Source organism: Salminus brasiliensis, chromosome 15 (genome assembly GCF_030463535.1).
Source record: "Salminus brasiliensis chromosome 15, fSalBra1.hap2, whole genome shotgun sequence".
Classification (NCBI taxonomy): Eukaryota; Metazoa; Chordata; class Actinopteri; order Characiformes; family Bryconidae; genus Salminus; species Salminus brasiliensis.
The window spans coordinates 23,014,392-23,032,751 of NC_132892.1; the positions used below are offsets into that span (position 1 = coordinate 23,014,392).

The window sequence follows — 18,360 nt, forward strand, 5'->3', positions numbered from 1 at the left end:
GAATCATTTCTCCAGAGCAGGCCTGAATGAGTGGTTAAAGTAAGTTGCTGATATATGACCCAAGGGCAGCCTCCCTGTTAATGCTGAGGGCACTGAACTGTCAATCTACCTTTCAGATACGTCTTTGATGTTTAAATAAATGTGCTCTGGTTTAGGGAGTAGCTTGACTGACCTCTGTCCTCGTGCCTAAGGGTACATGCCTCCAACCAGCACACTGCCCTGCTCGGATTAAACACAGATTCCATCCTGATCCAGCCACTGCTGACAGACTGTAAAGGTAACACTGCCCCCTAGTGTAGGAAATGGACAATGAACAATTCTTCAAAACCACCTAGTTGGAAATCAGTCTGCTGGTGCATAGTTATTGCTATTCATATTGCATAGTAAAAAATGAAACATGCAAATAATGTTATGCAAGCTTTTGTGCATTTCTGAAAAGTAGTAAATGCTGTCTGAAGCTAATTAAACATAAACCATTCAGCTTATCAGCTAATAAAACAGTATTTCAGCTCAAAGTCATCAGTTTAAATACACCAAGTAAAGGTTCAGATTTGTAACAAGTAATTAACAATCATAATCAAATACCTCAGACCTGATTACAAAATCAGATCTGAAGGACATCACCAGTGGCAGAGGTAATAACTGTCAGCTGAATACAAGTCCTACCTTTATACATTTTCTGATTCTTTAAACCTTGTGCCAACACTCAGCAACACACTGCTCTGAGCAACTGTCTAAAGATCCGACCATTGGGGACCAGGGGAAGCTAGCCAAGCATTTTCAGCTCAGTTGGAATGTTATTAAGAAATGGCAATTTAGGGGAACTGTGGATCCCAATATGAGATCTGGAGGACCAAGAAAGACTCTCTGAGAGAACAGCTCGAATGCTGGTAAGACAGACCAATCAAAATCCCAATGCTGACCGCCAAGAACCTGCATGAAGGTTTAGTCGAGTTAAGGGAGTGGTGCCATATTCCATCTTAATCTTTGTGGAAGATTAATAAGAAGGAAACCCTAACTCTAACCCTCATTCTTGTCTTTGTAAGGTGTTCAGACTTTTGCACAAGACACATTAATAATTAGATTTTTGATTAGATGAGAGTAAGTGTTTTAGGACAGGCTAAAAAGAGTGTGTTCATGGTTGATTAGCTACAGAGGTTGTGTTTACTTCTTCTAACTATAAATAAATAATAATACAAAGAAGTGTCATCTGGCCGAGGCTGCCCAAACGTTTGCATAAGACTCAGGCCCTTTGTTCAAGTGCAGTTTTTAAACTACTGTCACAAACTGCTGTTTCCAGCAAGAAAACCTCCAGCTAATAAATCATTCAGAGGATTTTGGCTGCCATTGTTTTCCTATATTCTTCCTTCAAATCTTCTACAGCAAACTGAAGCGCTGGCACTCATTTATCTCCATCGGTTCTGCATTTGCACGCTACTGTTCAAATATATACATCTATATTTTAGCCCTGCCATGTCTAATAAATAAAGACACAGGGTCTGCTCTGGCGCCGAAGTGTGCAATTGACTGTATGTTCTCCAAAATGTAGATCAATTCATAACAGAGATGAAAGAACAAGGATGATACATTTTATTGGTTTTTTTGTTTGGGTTTTTTTTTCGTTTAGGGCAATGCAAGATACAATGTAAACATGAACAAGATACAAAAAAAAGATAAAAACACAGAACAAAACAACGCAACAAAAGGAAAATTAAAGCTGTAGATCACCTGGTTTCAAAAGAAATGCTTAGAAAGTGTTTACATTTGTGTTGTGCTCCATGGCTCTGCATAGGATGGTTTCAATGCAAAGCACTTTCACAAATTCCCAAAACAGCAAAGTCCTCCATGGATGCTTCCCTAACTAAAAACCCACAACCTTGTTTATGTAGAAGTTTGAAAAGAGGAGTTGGCAAACTGAGCGTTGGTGACAGCGTCGTGAAGAAGCAAAACATGATTTGCATTTGAGAAGCACAGTAAAAAGAGCTTTAGCACCACTGTCATTTCGACTGTTGCATTTTATCGAATACTCTGGATTTCCACGGCAACGTTGCGTTTCTTCAGGCCTACAACTTCTCTAGAGTCTTGACTGGTGAAAACTGTAATGAGGTTCCAATTGAAAGCCAGTGACGAGGCCAGGCGCGTCTAAAGGTCTGAATAGTCGCGTTTTGAAGTCTGTAGAAAAGAAGGCATAACAATACAGCGATCTCGCTCCTTAAAAAAAAAGGCCAGTGTAGAGGAAGGCGACCGTTGGGCTGATTAACAAATCAAACTTTCACTGCCCTGGTTTCAGGGGCCATTGTGGCACTCGATTCAAAACCCAGCGGTGGGCGGCTTTCACGGGAGCCGTTACACGGCCGTGGCTGTTAATTAACACGAGAGAAGCGGTAATTAGAGCAGAGAGTCAAGCAGCGATAGAGCTAGCAAACAGTGAGACATTAGCGAAGCCCAGCATGTTCATGAAGGAGAGCAGAAAAAACGCAGCAGCAGCCCGCTAGCACCCTGTAGCTTTCACATCCAGCTTGATCACATCCTTCCTTCCCCTCCCCTTCCCCACGCTAAAGAAAACCCCAAACTGAACTAAAAACTTGCTAAACTTCCCCAGAAACACTTCATGCGTCTCACCAGAGCACACATACAGCTAGCTTTCTCTATTTCAACTCCTCCCCAAAGACTTGTCAGGTCAGCCTTATGAGTCCCAAGAGCCAGCAGCCATTCTAGAGGTTCTAGACCTGCAGATGAAATCATGGTTTAGCTTTAGGATTATTTTAACCTAATTTGCTTTAAACAAACACCAATTATTAGCACAGCACTTATGCTAGCACAACACATTCTGGTCTACATAAGGCATTTGGACACACTCAAGTTCAAGGCCTATTCCCTTGTATTTGATCACAATTTGCAATCAATGTTAATAATTACGGCTTCACAATGATATCCCCATCATATCCAAATAGGCACAATTTACAAATTCCACATTGGTGCACCCCATTTAAGTTAGCTACCTTGGCCTAGCAAAATTAATTAGCCAATTAACCCCAATGATGAGGGGACCTACAACCTACCGCCGGTCTAGAACTGCACTGCTTCAGGCTGCAAACCTACAACCATGGCATGCGCTGAGAATGCAGGTCTAGAACTGCCAAAGGTCTGCAGATGGACAGTGTCAGATGCATGAAAAGATCACGCCAATGTCCTCGCTTACAAACCAGCCCTGACCAGGCATCAGTCTGTCCGCGCTTTGAGTCCGTAGGCCTCAACAGGACTGGGTTTCGTAGCTGAGTGTCATTGTGATGCGAGATGCAAACCCCCAAATAGCTGTAATTAATTGACTGGTTTTGCTCCAGTGATTTCACAGTAGCACTCCATGCCTGCAGTGCTCCAGACATCTCTGTCTTAATGAAGGGAGCAGGGCAGAATATCAAAGGTCCCCTAGTGCCAGACATTATGATCTACCAAAGCAGGAGCAATGAGCACTTTGTTTTCGGAAGCGTTTGGCCCGAGGCAAGGCTTTTTGTGGAGCTTGGGCTGAAGGCACGAATGAGCTGTTGCTAGTTTGCGCTTTTCCATCCGGCTGTAACCGATCCACTCCAAGAGCCTGAACAGAGAGCGCTAATAATCAAAGAGGCCTTGCCTTTCACTTCCTTCCTGTAATATTCCTGTGACACCTGTCCAATCGCCTTGGGGGCTGCGCTTCAGGCCAATGCATTTGAACATGTCCAACCTGACTGAGTCTAACATACTAACACTAACATACACTCCGTCTGTCAACGTTCTCTCACCACCTTATCATGATCCCACCAAAACCAAGCCAACCACCTCTACACACTCTCACACAGCCACGCGCACATTCACACACTCTCACCAACCCTGTCTCGTTACCCTCGCAACCTTTTCCACCCCCTTCTGAAACTGGTGCTGAAAACGGCCGTTTTTCCAGACGTATCAGAACTGACTGTCTTCAGTGACACAGATTCTGATCTCAGCGCAACACAACCCTCTCCTGCCTGAGGCACAGAGTGGACAAAAGAAAAATAACAACAGCACTCAGCTTCTTGTAACAGCAGCTAGCGAGCTGCAAGTTCTGTCTCAGGTGAAGTCAAGGAGGAACATGCCAGAATAGGAAGCCATTCGTCGCCACAGTTGGAAAAGAAAACTCACTTAAGGGGTCAGCAGTAAGAAGAAGAAGAAGAGGGGAAAAAAGGAAAGTGCCGCCCGCAGTAGGAAACTATTCCGAGCTTCTGCTTGAGATTACCGAGCTTATGGTTAAGCCATGCCGCAAAGGCCAGGAGTCCATTTGTTCCAATGAAGAATGAGAGAAGAAAAAAGAGCATATGAGCAAGCGAGAGAGAGAGAGAGAGAAAGAGAGAGAAAGCGGGGGACGAGTGACCACAGACAGCAGTGTTGCATTAGTTCTGTTTCACTTGGCTGACTTTTCAAATAGGGAAAGCTCAACGCTTCTCCTACAAGAACGAGAACATCTGAAAGATAGGAACACTTCAGTGAGAATCTCTTTTCACTCATGGATGATAAGGAGAAAGTGTAAAAGTGGGGTTCTCCATTTCTTCATAGCTTGGATCCAGGTTTTTGAACTAAATGCTTATTAAGGGTGTAACAATCCACAAAAAATATATATATATTTCGTTCTGTACAATTCTTTAATACATGTATTGAAATAAATGAGATATAAATGCCTCAATATACATTAGGGATGAGGCACCAGCACAGTTTGCTGATTTCCCTGCTCTAGCACAGATAAGTCAGGTCTGCCTGAGCAAGAAAAGCACTAAACTACGCAGGATTCCAGCCCTCCAGGAGCAGAGTGTTAAATACGAATACAGAAGGAAACTTCTGTCTGTAATCTGGGTTCATTTCATCCTTGTTTGTGCAAGTTTCCTGAACCTTTGTGGATATGGATGGAATGGATCAGTACCACTTGAAAACTTGCAGAAATTCAGTTTCCAGCCGTTTAAGCCGCTGTGTCTTTGTAGTAACTGCTTTTTGTAGTTAGTATATTATCATGACCTGTTCTGGTCAACATCCACGCCATCGTAAAAGATGAATGTGGGCAGTGACGGTTACGTCTTTTGAAATGGACGTCTTTCTTTTTGGACGTAAAGGGAGTTTAAATAAGCCTTTACATAAATGCACACTGAGAGGATAACAATACACGTCTTCAGGTTTCAGGTTGCTCTCCTAACGTACCACAGAAATCCCAAACTTTAGACTCTACAAACATCACAGTCATTTGAGTGTGGGTGCATGCATGACATAACCCCGGCCCCCTACCTACCCACTTTACTCTGATCAAATCGGACCATGTGTATTGGGATTGTTACACCCTTCAAGCCTATTCAAGAGTATCCTCATCCTCATGTCCAAAGATTAGTTGGAGCTGAAAGATCAAAAATGTGACGATTGCCGCAGTCATAAGAAAACGTTCAACTTTTATATGTTTTAGACCAACAAATGTTCAAAAGCAAACCTTTGAGGTTTTAATTTGACAGTGACGCAATGCTTTTCTGATGCGACACAGCAATGAACAATGACAGTGGCTCACCTGACTGACATACGGGTACAGAGAAGCATTGGTTCCACTGGTAAGACTGGTTGAAGACCAGCTAAGCCTTTGCCATGGACTAACGGGAGCTAGGGAAGCCTTTGAAAATGTAAACAGGGGACACAGGTCAGTCAAAAGAGGAGAAATATCAGACCTTTGGCAGTGTGGAGTAGAAGACGCCCAACTTGGTGTTTTCCCTCTGGCACAGAAGGAAAAGAAAAAAATATTGGTGGCCTTATGACAGCATGCCAAAGAGCATTAAGCATTAGATGTGGTCACGGCTGAATGTTGCCTTGGCTGCAACACGACAGCAGGGGCATCGCAACAATTTAGGTCACAGAATCCTGGAGACAAAGTTACAGACCCGCGAATGAAAGCTACGTCTATGTCCATGAAGCAAGAGGACTGTGACTTTTAGCAACATGAAAATAAACCAAATGATCTGCTCCAGATAAAGATCATCCAGATTTGACTTGATTTGACACAAACACAACTCAACATTGAAATGGAGGGGTCAACATACCCTTCACCCTTTTGAGAGTTCCTTGTATTTGGTGAGATCCCTATCATTCTATTGCACATTTTCTCGTAACATTTGCGTCACGTTAACACACGCCAGGATATAAGGAAATAATATAGATCAATGTTTTTGCTGACAAAAACAATGTATAAAAAAAGACTGAAAATAACAGAACATAAAAGCTAGATGATACACAGAGTACATAATTTGAAAATAAAGGCCTAGCGTGACGTAATATTTCCCTTGTAAATTGCAGACGCAAACAAAACGAAGCTTAAAATGTAAATGGAAGTTACTTGACAAAAGCAATATCCATTGAAAGTGTTGGAGTGAGTCGACACATTTCTATAACGCCTTCGTCAAAGAGTCGAGAACAGGTGAGGAATTCAAATTCTTAAGATTTTCAACATTCACTTTCCAATTTACTAGTCTCTTGACAAGACTGTCAGCCCATTTTAGTGCATTATATAGAATTATTGCTGTGGAGGCCAAAATGGTTATTATTATTCAAATGACAACTTTGCTCATTTCAAATTCAATAAATTCTGTTCAGCAGTCCACCTTAGTTTGGGTTTCTTGGTTAAGTTTGAGCCAAATTCTAACTCTGATTGTCTTGTAGTCAAGGTGGAGTAAGGGAATCACAATGAAACATAAAACAAAATCTGGCATTATAGAAGGTCCAATAACGAGAGAGGAAGTGTCCATATAGTTGCTAAAGGTGCAGCAATCAGCCTTGAGTGGGCAAAAAAAAAAGAGTGAGGAGAAATGGTCAAATGAAGGTAAGAACTAAAGGCTGTATTTAGCTTTAGCTGCATTTGAGTTCAAAAAACACTTTCTACACTCTTTAACCATCTCCAATGCAAATGTGAAAAAAGTCAGTTGGCATCAGATCAGTGGGCGTGTAAAAAAAATATATATGTAAAAAAAAGTCAGAATATAACAATAGCCAATCTGTGTCACTAGAGGCCGCCACTGAGGGGGTTCTTACTGAGAGCCTCCAATGCAGATACTGTAAAACTGCATTATTGACAGTGTCAAAGCACTGAGGAAAAAATGAATAGAGGTAATGTTTTTTTTTATTAAATAATTATAAATACAAAAAAGAGAAAAAAATCTGTTCAATAAATAATGTGCTGATGAAGTACACTGCATCTTTAAATCAATGCATTTTTGCCAATGCATCAACTCACAACAAATGAACCATTCCATTCTTCATTATTGTCCATGTGCGATCACACAACAACAATTACAGACAAACAAAAAAATCGACTACTGCTTAATAGAATATAACTGCAATCTAGCAGGTACTTAAATTTGTTTAATACTATAATACTGTCCAGCAGAAACAAAACAAAACAAAACAAAAAAAAACAAACAAAATAAACATGTTAGTGCTTAACCCCACTAAGAGTTCACACTGCATTGTTCATTAGAAAAATATTTCAGCAGTCTTGAACATCAGCCTTTAGACATGGATCATCAGCGTGTTTTTATTTTCGGTTTTTAATTGGGACTGTGTTTAAAGATCGTGACTTAATAGTCCAATTAATAAAAGTGAAAGGCCTGAACTTAAAGACTTGTATGTTGCACTAAACATTACCTTTAACCTCGATGTTCTACAACCTGTTATTTTACAATTAGTTTTTTTTTTTTCTTCTTAAAACTAGGAATACCCAAAAACCTAGAGAACTCAACTGCCTACTGTTCAACTTCAACTCTGAATTCAATACTGCCCAGCAATATCGTAGTATGTTGAAATCAACCTTGCATATTAATGTGCTTTTCTTTGGGTAGGAAAAAAAAAACAATCAAGTGCTTCCAGATATAGTAATTAAATATTCATTTTGCTCAGTTCTAAAACCTCGTTTGGGTTTTGCTGAATACACCGTATTTCTTAGTACCCACAAAATAAATACTAAACTAAAACAAAAACAAACTAGCAAATGTATTGGCATTCTGCTTTGGTTTGATCACATTTTGGGCTCACTGCTATGTAACTAATTCCCTGGGATTGATTCGGCGAATATCTTGCCATATTTTCCAGTACTGAATTTTCAAAAAGAATTACCACTCTGAGAGCAGTAAATATAGCACACCTAGAGCAGCAGTATACACAAAGTCCTGTTCTCTGCAACAGGACAGTTTGTACTTTGTAAACTAAACCTTTCTTAGGGATAAGACCCAGATATGAGGTGAAATCCAATGGTAGTGTAATTTCCAATGTTCTCTGTTAATGTGAGTGACACATAGTTGCACTGCATCTTATTCTTGTCAGTGATCTTTTAATCATGTTGTTTGGGCTTTGGGGGGCAAAAGAACGTGGAGAGCATTAAAAGCGAAGCCAATTATGAGACCCTCCTTTACAGAGATGTTTCAAAACAAATGAGAGATCACATGACAAGAAGCGTCTCAGTGAGGGACTTTCTTTTGCAGGCCGATAAGAGTTGTACAGATGTCACAAGAAAGCAGAAATACATCTCTAAGGAAGACATAAAAACACACAAGATACAAAACAAAATACAAAACGAAAAAAAAACTAACAAAAGTTAAAAAAGTACGAGAATCAAATTTTGAATCTTTACCTGCACTCAGCGGTAAACACCTTTATTTCTGTCTCCGATGTCTTACATTCTCCCGTTTTTTGAGTGCTTAAAGGTTTAATTCGTTTTCTGCGTTACACCTATTTACTCCTATGCTGAATGCTCTCTCTCTCTCTCTCGCTTTCTCTCTCTCTCTCACTCTCTCTCTGTAGCTTTGCAGCAAAATAATTTTGGTGAGTTCTGCGCTCATAGGCCTATGGCACTCAGTTGAATTTTGGTACTGATACTGATTCACTGGTCTTCAAATGATTCCAATTAACATTCAGTCAACGATGGACGAAGGCACCCATTTGGCATAAAATTTCGGGCTGGAATTTCTCTTAACGTCTGCCCGGATCATTCTGTTATTCATGTAAAACCCTTTCCGAAAGGCTAGAGTATGTTCTTCTGGTTCAAACTGGAGACGGTATCCCTCATCCCTCCTCAATCATACTTAAGACACTGGGATGGCCGATCCCTCCCGATTTTTGTCCAAAGACATATTCTTATTAGCGTTGTCCACACCCGCATCACTGATCGTCTTTAGAGTCTTGTGTACTTTTTAGTAAACCAGCACTAAAGTGTCTCATTTTTTTTCATAATGGTACAAAAACAGTCCTCCTCACAGAGTTTGATATCAAATGTACATATAAGGAAACATTTAAGTGACATTCTTTGCGGGGGGGTGGGGGATGCTATTTCTTCCTTTCCAGGTAGTTGGATGGTACCCAGCCTTTTCGTCCTTGCAGGCCATCTAGAACCTGGCAATACCACCATCCGTTGGGGTTCTTTTCAAGAACCTCCAGACTAGTGCCTTCGGGGAAGCCCATTGTTTCCTCGTCTCCGCGATAATCAGCAATGGACACATAGACTTCACGTAGGTTGTTGTGAATGAGATGGGACTTCTCAATGGGTTTGGGCTTCACTGTAGATACAGGGATTCCATTTCTCTGGGCAATCAAGGGGCTAGAGCTTCCGGCCGGTGCAGCTGTGGTGGTACCAGACCTAAAGCGCACATCAGTTCCCGGCTGCGGCCGTACGGCAGTGAAGGACGAGTTTCGGCGCACACCACCACTAGACCTCATGTGATCGCTGGCACCTAGTGATTCGTTACGCCTCAAGGACCCTGTATATACGTTAGTATCCTTCACCGGTTGTGGTGGAGACACAAAAACTGACTGCGGCCGCACGGCTGCCTGACGAATGCCATTCCGCATCCGTACGCCTGAACCATTGAGCTGAGCAGGTGGTTTACCGAAACCCCCAGGTGGCTTAGAGGGGATAGGTGGGCTAGGATTATTCAGCCTCCGTACATTCTGCTGGTTAAGGTTGTTGAGGGCTTGCACACGTTGCTCATTCTTCTCCAGGCTGTTAGACTTGCTGGTGTTGTTCAGCTCTGCCAAAGGCCCATCAAGGGACTCTGGGACACCTGCATCAGAAGGCTGTCTCACAGGTTCCAGGTAAAAGGTTGGTACCCAGCCTTCTTCGACACCACAGCGGACATACCACCAGCCACTGTCCTGCTTCTCAAGCACCTCTACCTCCACACCAGCTGGAAAGCTGAGCTCAGAGTCTTGGGCCCGCTCATAGACATCTGTGGTACGATACAAGGAAGCCTCGTAATCAGAGTCGCCCCTGCTCCCCTTAGAGTAGATACTGGAAAGGTCTGAGTTGCTTCGGGAAGAGACAGAGTCCTCAGACGACACCACCGAGGCCGTCTCAGAGTCTTCTCCACCACGCGCTGCGCGGACTACTCCGTGGCGAATTGCACCTGTAGGACGCAACTGACGGCGCAAGCTACTGATGTCCATCCTCTCTGGGCTTTGTGGTTCTGATTTACTCAGGAGAGGCTTGGGTCGGACCACAGGTTTGGGACGGGTTGAAGGACTCTGGCCAATCCTGATTTCCACGTCCTTGCGCATGACCGGCTCTCTTTTGGGATTGCGGCCCGATTCATCAGAAGATGACCAAGGACTAGTCTTCTCAGGACGGTTCAACGAGTGACTCCTGTACAGATCCGGAATGTCCCTGAGAGACCTTCCTCCTCCAGGAGAAGAGGAGGAACCTAGAGGCTTGCGGCCTAAGGTGCGGCTCCTTAGTGAGTCTGAATCACCAACGCTGGATTCTCTAGTGGAGGAAAAGTCGTCAGATGAGAATCTAAATCCATCATTCTCATAAATAGCCTCCTCTTTGGTGACAGTTTCTAGTGAGTCTTCATTCCTAAATGGGGAGCTCTTCACAAGTAAAAGGGGCGAGGCTTTGCCTGTAGCCTGAGCAATCCTCTCAGCAGCAGCTTTACTGCTTTTGATCTGCACAGGTTTAGGCTCCTTTTTCATACTCGACTCCTTTTTTATGTTTGTGTCCTTTTTCATACTTGTTTCCTTTTTTAGACTTGTGTCCTTTTTTAGACTTGAGTCCTTTTTTAAACTTGTGTCTTTTTTCAGACTTGTGTCCAACTCTAAGTCACAACCAATGGCAGGAATATCATACTCTGGCTCCTCGTAAACAGGCCTGCTGGGAGATTCTGGAGCTTTGGAGATACAACCACTTGAGGAGGGTGTATCCTCAGAGTCCTGCTTTTTGACAGGCGGTGCTGGGGGTGGAACTTTGGGCCGGGTAAGGGTGCTAGTTCTCCTGCTCAGATTGGGTTTCTTGCGCTTGTCAATGTAGGAACAAGGTGCCCAACCCTCCATGTCCCCAATCTGGACGTACCACCAGCCACCAGAGTTCTTCTCTATCACCTGAAAGGTCAAATCACAAATGATTTATGGTGAAACTACATGATTTCCCACAATGTAATTCATGCACTTAATGAGAACAAAGCATGGTTTAGTTATTTTTTAAAATTCCTATTAACTGACCTCCTCCTGGAGAAGAAGGCCAGACATATGACTTTGTAAGAACAATATTCCGTCTAGTCCTACTAATAAGGCTCATCCTTCCACCTCTTTACCTTTGTGTCCCACACTGGGAGTCTATTATCATAATTATCCCACATTTTCTGCCATAACAGGTTACTTACATCAGCCTTTTGTCCTCCACGGAAGCTGATGCCATCTGAGATGCAGGACTGAAACTCTGCAATGGTGTAGTACTCCGCTTCCACAGTAGGGGGCTCTGGAGGCTTTGGCAACTGGAATCCCTGCAGATGCAGGAAACCATGATAATACCAGTACACATCTGTACATTTGGACATAATGAAGCAATAGCAGACTTTTTTAATATAGCTTACCAGATTTGCCTCTCTTCGAGGGGGAGGTTTCTGTCTGAGGTTTGGAGATCCTGTAAAATGGCAGAAAATCAAACAAAAAAATCATCAAATGTCTGACAGCTGTAGACATAACAAAAAAGCAATTAGTAAACACTGCACACACACACTTCTTGTGATCGTCAAGCAAGCCAAACTTAAGATTGAAGTTTCAAAGCAAACAAAACAAATATTTTTCAGAACAAAGGCAGATGCAGCTGACAGGAACAACACTCATAATCAGACCTAGCGATTACTTTTTGTAAGGCAAATCACAAATCACTTAAAAACATGATATCACTTCACAAATGTTTTAGTTGTCAATCCTACATCCACAGACTGGCTTACCTATGGCTTCAAAGCCTATTTAAAAGATAACAGGAGAGCAAATTTACACTTCATCATAGCTTTGCAGTAAGCCCTTAAAAAGTATCTGATCTAAATACATTTGTGTTCAACTGTTGTCAATTCTTACCAATTTCCACTCTATGCGGAGCCACCCTTGCTATAGCAGGTGACCCTGGCTCGGCCTTTGGCTTGCTGTCCTGTAGGGCGGCGCTAGATCCACACCCTGAGCCTGCTGCTGCAGCTGTGCTGGCTGTCATGGATTGCTCTGCTTCAGCAGAACATGGGATGGGAAGACTGATCTCGCTCTTAGAGATGTGGCGCTCCGGCGTGGTGGGCTCTCCGTCTGTCTGCACATCCTTCTCGCTCACGGCTTTCTTGTTCAGCAGGTTGCTGATCTCCATGATGTTGCCAATGATCTCCACCGGGCCAGTCAGGGTCTTCTTCCTCGGGGACAGGTCGTCTTTCAGCTTCTTCAAGTACGAGGCCGGGGCCCAGCCCTCCTTCCCCAGATACCTGTAACAGAGCAGAGGACAACGTTACCAGTGTTTTTAGGTGAATACTTACTTTTATGTGTGTTTTCTACATGGACAAAAGTATTGGGACACCTGCTAATGCATTGTTGTTGTTTTTTTCAAAATTAAGGGTATTAAAATAAAGGTTCTCCACCCAACTCCCCAACTCATCCCAAAAGTTTTGGATGGAGCACAATCATTCCAGGGAACAAAGATCATTCCACTGCTCCACAGCTCAATGCTGGGGGGGGGCTTTATTCCCCTTTAGCTCATGCCTTGCATTAGATATGGTACCAATAGGTTTATGCTTATCTGCTCCAGAGATTCCTATTCTATTGGCAATACTAGACAAGTTGTATGTGTATGTGTGTGTGTGTGCATTTGCACATCAGTGTCAGTAATGGGTGTAACTTGAAGTAGCTGAATGCACTCATTAGAAGGGGTATCCACAACCATAGTGCACATAGTGTATATAGCAGTGGTTGCCAGGTCTCTTGAATCAGCAGGAATTAGATTTCAGCCATTTGATACATGACAAGTAATTTCAGTTTTTGTTCTTGGCCAAAAACAGTGACTTCTATCAAAATAAAGACTGACACATTAAAACATGACTTATAATAAACATGTTATAGATAAACATGTGCACAAAAACAATTACACAGCACTGACTCCTGCTAAGTTTTAGCATCGTGGCCCAACACACACAACAACATAGCAACAAAATAAATCATGAAAACATGCTTCTGAATCCTTCATTCCAGCTTTCACCACGATGCAACAGCATTCAGCCAGAAAGGCAAACTGGCTTAGCATCAAGCAAAAACTTGAAGCCCCAGGGAACCTAAATCTGTTTTTCTAATCAGGATACAAATGTACTTCAATAGAGTTCCAATAACCAATAAATGACATATTTCACCATATGTTCCCCCTTTGTCTGTGAACTAAGAAACTTCAGTCTTCACTTGTGTAATCAGTACCCTGACCAATAATAACCCTGATTAGTTTTTTCACCCACACACTTTTAACCACAATGCTTTCCCCTCCATTTCCCTCTGTCCAGTCATAGGGACTACAGCAAGACCTGACCACGAAGCTAATCAGAATTCAAAGGATAAAGCCTGTCCCGAATATAGAGAACTAAATCAACTAAAGGCAACTTCCAGGAACACCTTTCCCAGCCCAGATGGATACTGCGTTTTCTCCCTCTGAATGAAAATCCTTGATATCGTTCTGTATTTAGTGAGGTCCTCCCTGAAGCATTATATTTGTATAAACAAAAGCCGTCCCAGTTCAGTTGTTAAGGGAACGGGTGAGTGTCAGCAGGACGTAAAGCAGAACATCATGTGATTCTCATTCTCTCTTACAGCCGAGAGAGCAAGTTTACCCACACGCCCTCCAGAGAAAGAACAACGATAAACAAGGGGAGGGGATAGAGAGAGAGAGAGAGAGAGAGAGAGAGAGAGAGAGAGCGCACAGAAAACTATGATGTCAGGAGGCTTTTCTCTCATAAACCACATAATTCTTCTTTTAACAAGAGAGCTATAGAGCTGCTGCAGCTAGTGCTCAAGCTTCTTCAAGCATGAGGAAGCACTTGATAAATGCCGGCATGGGGCACCTCCATATACTTCAGCTAAGCTGTAAAAAACATAAAGGCCTTGTCCCATTACTCATCTTATTAAGAGACCTTAAGAGTCCCCATTACTCAGCTTCTTAGAAGGTTAAAATGTGCGTCTGTTTGTTATTGTGTTTGCAATAGTGTCCACTTCTTCAGAAAAGAGGCTGGAAGTTCTTAGCTTGCTAATGAATCACCAGCTCACTATGTCTAAAGCATACAACTGTACATGGTCCCATGCTCAAGACTGTGTACAATTCTGAGTGATGCCACAGACCAACCACCTTTATTTCTATAAAGAAACATGTTTGTAAAAGAAATGCATGTCTTCACCATGTATTGCTTACATGATGGAACACATGAAACATTGCACACAGCCTCTGTCAGAGCTAGAACACATTTCTCAACAATGCATTCTGATTGGTTCCAGCACCTCCCCACTCCACGTTCCCTGCTGAACACATTTTCTATATGAAACATGAATACATAAAAGCAGACCTGGACTTGTAGCTGTGGTAAATGGAGTAGAATAGTGTTTACCATTGGTTGATGGGACTGGGTCAGCATTACTGTAGTGAAGGCTTGTGACAGAATACATACCAGTCAAACATGAGTTTGACATACTGTTGAAATTGAGCCCCCAGATGAAATTGAGATTCTGATGGTTCTGATTCTGATTCATGGTTCTACAGCTGAGATCGACTCAGTTATTCCTATCAGTGTCAGTTAAAAAAACATGGATTTGATTTGTTGGGCAGAGTTAGAATATAATTTATAGGGCTGTTTGTGCGAGCCACCCCTGTTTACTCTGAGAAAACCACAACAGAAAACAGCTTTACCTGATATACCACCATCCTTCCAGGTTCTTCTGAATGACCTCCACGGTTACTCCTTTTTCAAACCCAATCTCGTCCTTTCCCTGACTGGTATAGGGCTGCACAGTGACATATTTCTCCTCTGTGATTGAGAGACAGAAGGATATAGAAAGAGACAGAAAGGGAAAAACAGACAATTATGAAAAGTGTGCACAATTAGAAATTCACAAATAAAAAAATCACTAATTCTCCTTGAAGAAGAAAGGCACACAGCATCTTCTGCTGCAAAATATAGCAACATGCATACCGTACTGGTAATAAATGCAATACATTTGTTGTACTATATTGTACTATATTATATGATTATTGCAACATTGTACTTTAATAGTCATCCTAATAAACATACCTTGGTTTGATATTAAAATAACTGGATTTAATTCAACTGTAATAAATTTAATTGAATAATTTTTTTTTTTAACTAAATGGACCCGGTTCACATTTACGCCTTCTCTCTTTTGTTGGTTTCTACTGGCAGGTAATTTAGTTTCTGGATGAACCAAAACAAATGGCGTAGTCCAGCTGTTTCTCAGGGTCACAACTCTAAACAAAAACAGCCAAACCTAGGTTTTCATTAATGTCTAACCAAGCACATGCTAAGATCTATCTGGATCCAGGCTATCCGAAGGTTAGAGGTTCCCAATTGTCGAGTGATTGTCTGTGTTCTGTCGAGTTATTTCAAATTGTCCATCAATGTGTTCCTATTAAGTGGCTCTGTGCATGCGCAGACTCATATTGTTTATGTGTATTTCACTGTTATGACATGCTGGAGTGAACTATGGTAGCACAGCTCGTTTTTCATGTCTGCAGCCGTCACTTTGCTGATAGCGACGTCCCAGTTGAAAAAAGCTGGGAGGTGGTGCTTTACCTATGTGTTACCTTTACCGTTTCTCTTGGATTGACTTTCAAAAGCCCAAGATTAGAGAACCTATATATTTAAGAGTACCCACACAGCTTAAAGCAGATGTTGACAGCCAGGATGAGGAGAACATCAATGAGGATGCAAACATAACTTTAGCATCTGACCATGACTACACGTCTCTTGACACCCCCGGTAAAATAACTAAATCCATTCATTAGTAATAATAAACTTAGGATTTAATAATATGAACATTTTAAAATAATTGCTTGAGATATGTAAAAGGGCCTTAAGACAACATGAAAAATCGCCTTGCTGCCGTGTGTTAAAATGCCCAGCAGGCTAACCTAATATGAAAAGGGTCCATTACATTGAATTAAGAGACTGAACACTGTCAGTCAACTAAGCTCTTGTTGTCATATTTCTGGCATCCAGTACATTGAGGCTGTCAAATGTGGCCTACATGGATGCTGACAGTCCGCCCTCACAACTTGTAAACCTACTGTCAGTGACTATCTTTGGCAATGGCAGTGGAGATCTGGCACTCAAGAAAAAACACACAATTCGATTTCTTGCGCAGCAAGCTCTCGACCCACAGTCGCAATAACAGACACTGTCCCACCATCAGTTGTTTGTAACAGAGAGTATTAACTTGACAAAATGAACACTAGGGAAGACGTGGCTCGCCTTCTGAAGGCTCTGCATGATCAGTCTAACCACAAGAAGACACTCAGACTGATTTGAAGCCATCTAATACAGCTACTACAGCTATGAATCCAACCCGCTGCACAAAGAAAAAAAAAAGAACTTGGAAACAAGGCCACACTTTGTATGGTGTTTATATTACTTCCACTGTGAAATTCCTCCGTTAAAGTAAGGTGGGCATGGTATTATTGTTGCGATAATGTTACTGTAAATGTACCCTAATGAGATTTAACATCAGATAAACTCAGATGAGCTTTCCATGCTTTCCATGCTTACACCACAGCATTCAGCACATCAAAGCTGACCACAGTACAGAAGCTGGGAGTCTCCTACAGAGATTACTAATAAGATCTAGATCTATGCTCCTCAGTCAGAACACTGTTGCATTAGACTTGACTTCATTTATTAGATTAGCTGCTAGTAAGGCAACCACAAACACCACAAAAACCTCTAAATATAGACCTTCCTTAAAAAGCAAGGAGGAAAGGAGGAAACAGTGTTATATTTATACTGGAAGATCATTCTGATATAGGGCTCGTTTACCTACTTACACAACATATACTTACCAAGGTAGCTAGGTAGGTAAGTAGGTAGAGAGGTTGGATGGATGGTAAGTATTCCTACTAGTAGGAAGGACTTAAAAGAAAGGAAAGGAAGGTTGTCCTCTCATCTTAATTTGAGATTAGCCAATAAAATAACACCTCTTCACTCCACAATCCCTGCTGGACATGTTTCCTAGATAAACCATAAATGCATAAAACTAGATCTGCACTGGTAGTGGTAGTAAGTAGAGTAAAATAGTGTTCAATTTACTGCTAGTTGATGGTACAGTACCAAAACCATCAAAAACACTCACAAGAATCCATTCACTCTGTTCACTTTGTGCTTTCAGATATGAGGTTTTTATTCCCTAAACAGGTGTGATGTGAGCCTTAGGTAGCTGGACGTTCCTGTTTACTCATCACTGTGTATGTCCCATTGCTTCTTGATGGATGGATTGCTGTTGAGTCCAACTGACTACACCTTGAGCAGATAATCGCTTGTTTGACTCCAGGTTTGGCCGTTTTCCCTAATAAACACAGCTATAAAGAATGCTACTACCACTCAGTCCGACTAAAAGGGCCGCGTTCCAGCGGGGAACATGACGTCAATGCATACCCTCTATGCATTACTGTCATTTGTGTACAACCCAACAATAAAGGCTTGTGACAATACAGATATCATTCAAACATGAATGGACCACTAGAAATAGTCCCAAATGACTTGGAATAAAATCCTCCATTGAAAGGTAGGAAGGTTTCCCCCTTCTCCTTTAAGGCCACTTTAAAAGTACTTGTTCTATGTGTTATGTGTCTTGACAGTAAAGACAGGCTTACTCAAGCCTACAATACTTTAGTGACCCTGGCATCCAGGCTCCTCCCTCTATTCTCACCACAATAAAGCTCAAAAACGTGTGTTAAAAATAAGGGACCGTGCAAACGCTTCAAAAACGCATTTTTCCAACCGTCAGTTTTATTTTGATGGAGGGACTGTTCAAGTTGGCGGAAAA

The 18,360-nt window shown here is 41.9% G+C and overlaps 1 protein-coding gene across 9 annotated transcripts in view; it reads right to left on the reverse strand.

Moving 5' to 3' along the window:
- Positions 1-1,573: 1,573 nt before the first annotated feature.
- sh3pxd2aa (SH3 and PX domains 2Aa) overlaps positions 1,574-18,360 on the reverse strand; it is a 154,270-nt gene continuing 137,483 nt past the window's right edge. For 8 of the 9 annotated variants that reach the window (XM_072657491.1, XM_072657490.1, XM_072657488.1 and 5 more), the window contains 5 exons: positions 15,215-15,332; positions 12,379-12,764; positions 11,889-11,938; positions 11,679-11,798; positions 1,574-11,397 (listed from right to left, as the gene is read on the reverse strand). In XM_072657491.1, the coding sequence (XP_072513592.1) occupies positions 9,352-11,397; positions 11,679-11,798; positions 11,889-11,938; positions 12,379-12,764; positions 15,215-15,332 (2,720 nt within the window). In that variant the 3' untranslated portion in view covers positions 1,574-9,351. The remainder of the gene's footprint in view (positions 11,398-11,678; positions 11,799-11,888; positions 11,939-12,378; positions 12,765-15,214; positions 15,333-18,360) is intronic. The other variant, XM_072657489.1, reaches the window with a different exon arrangement.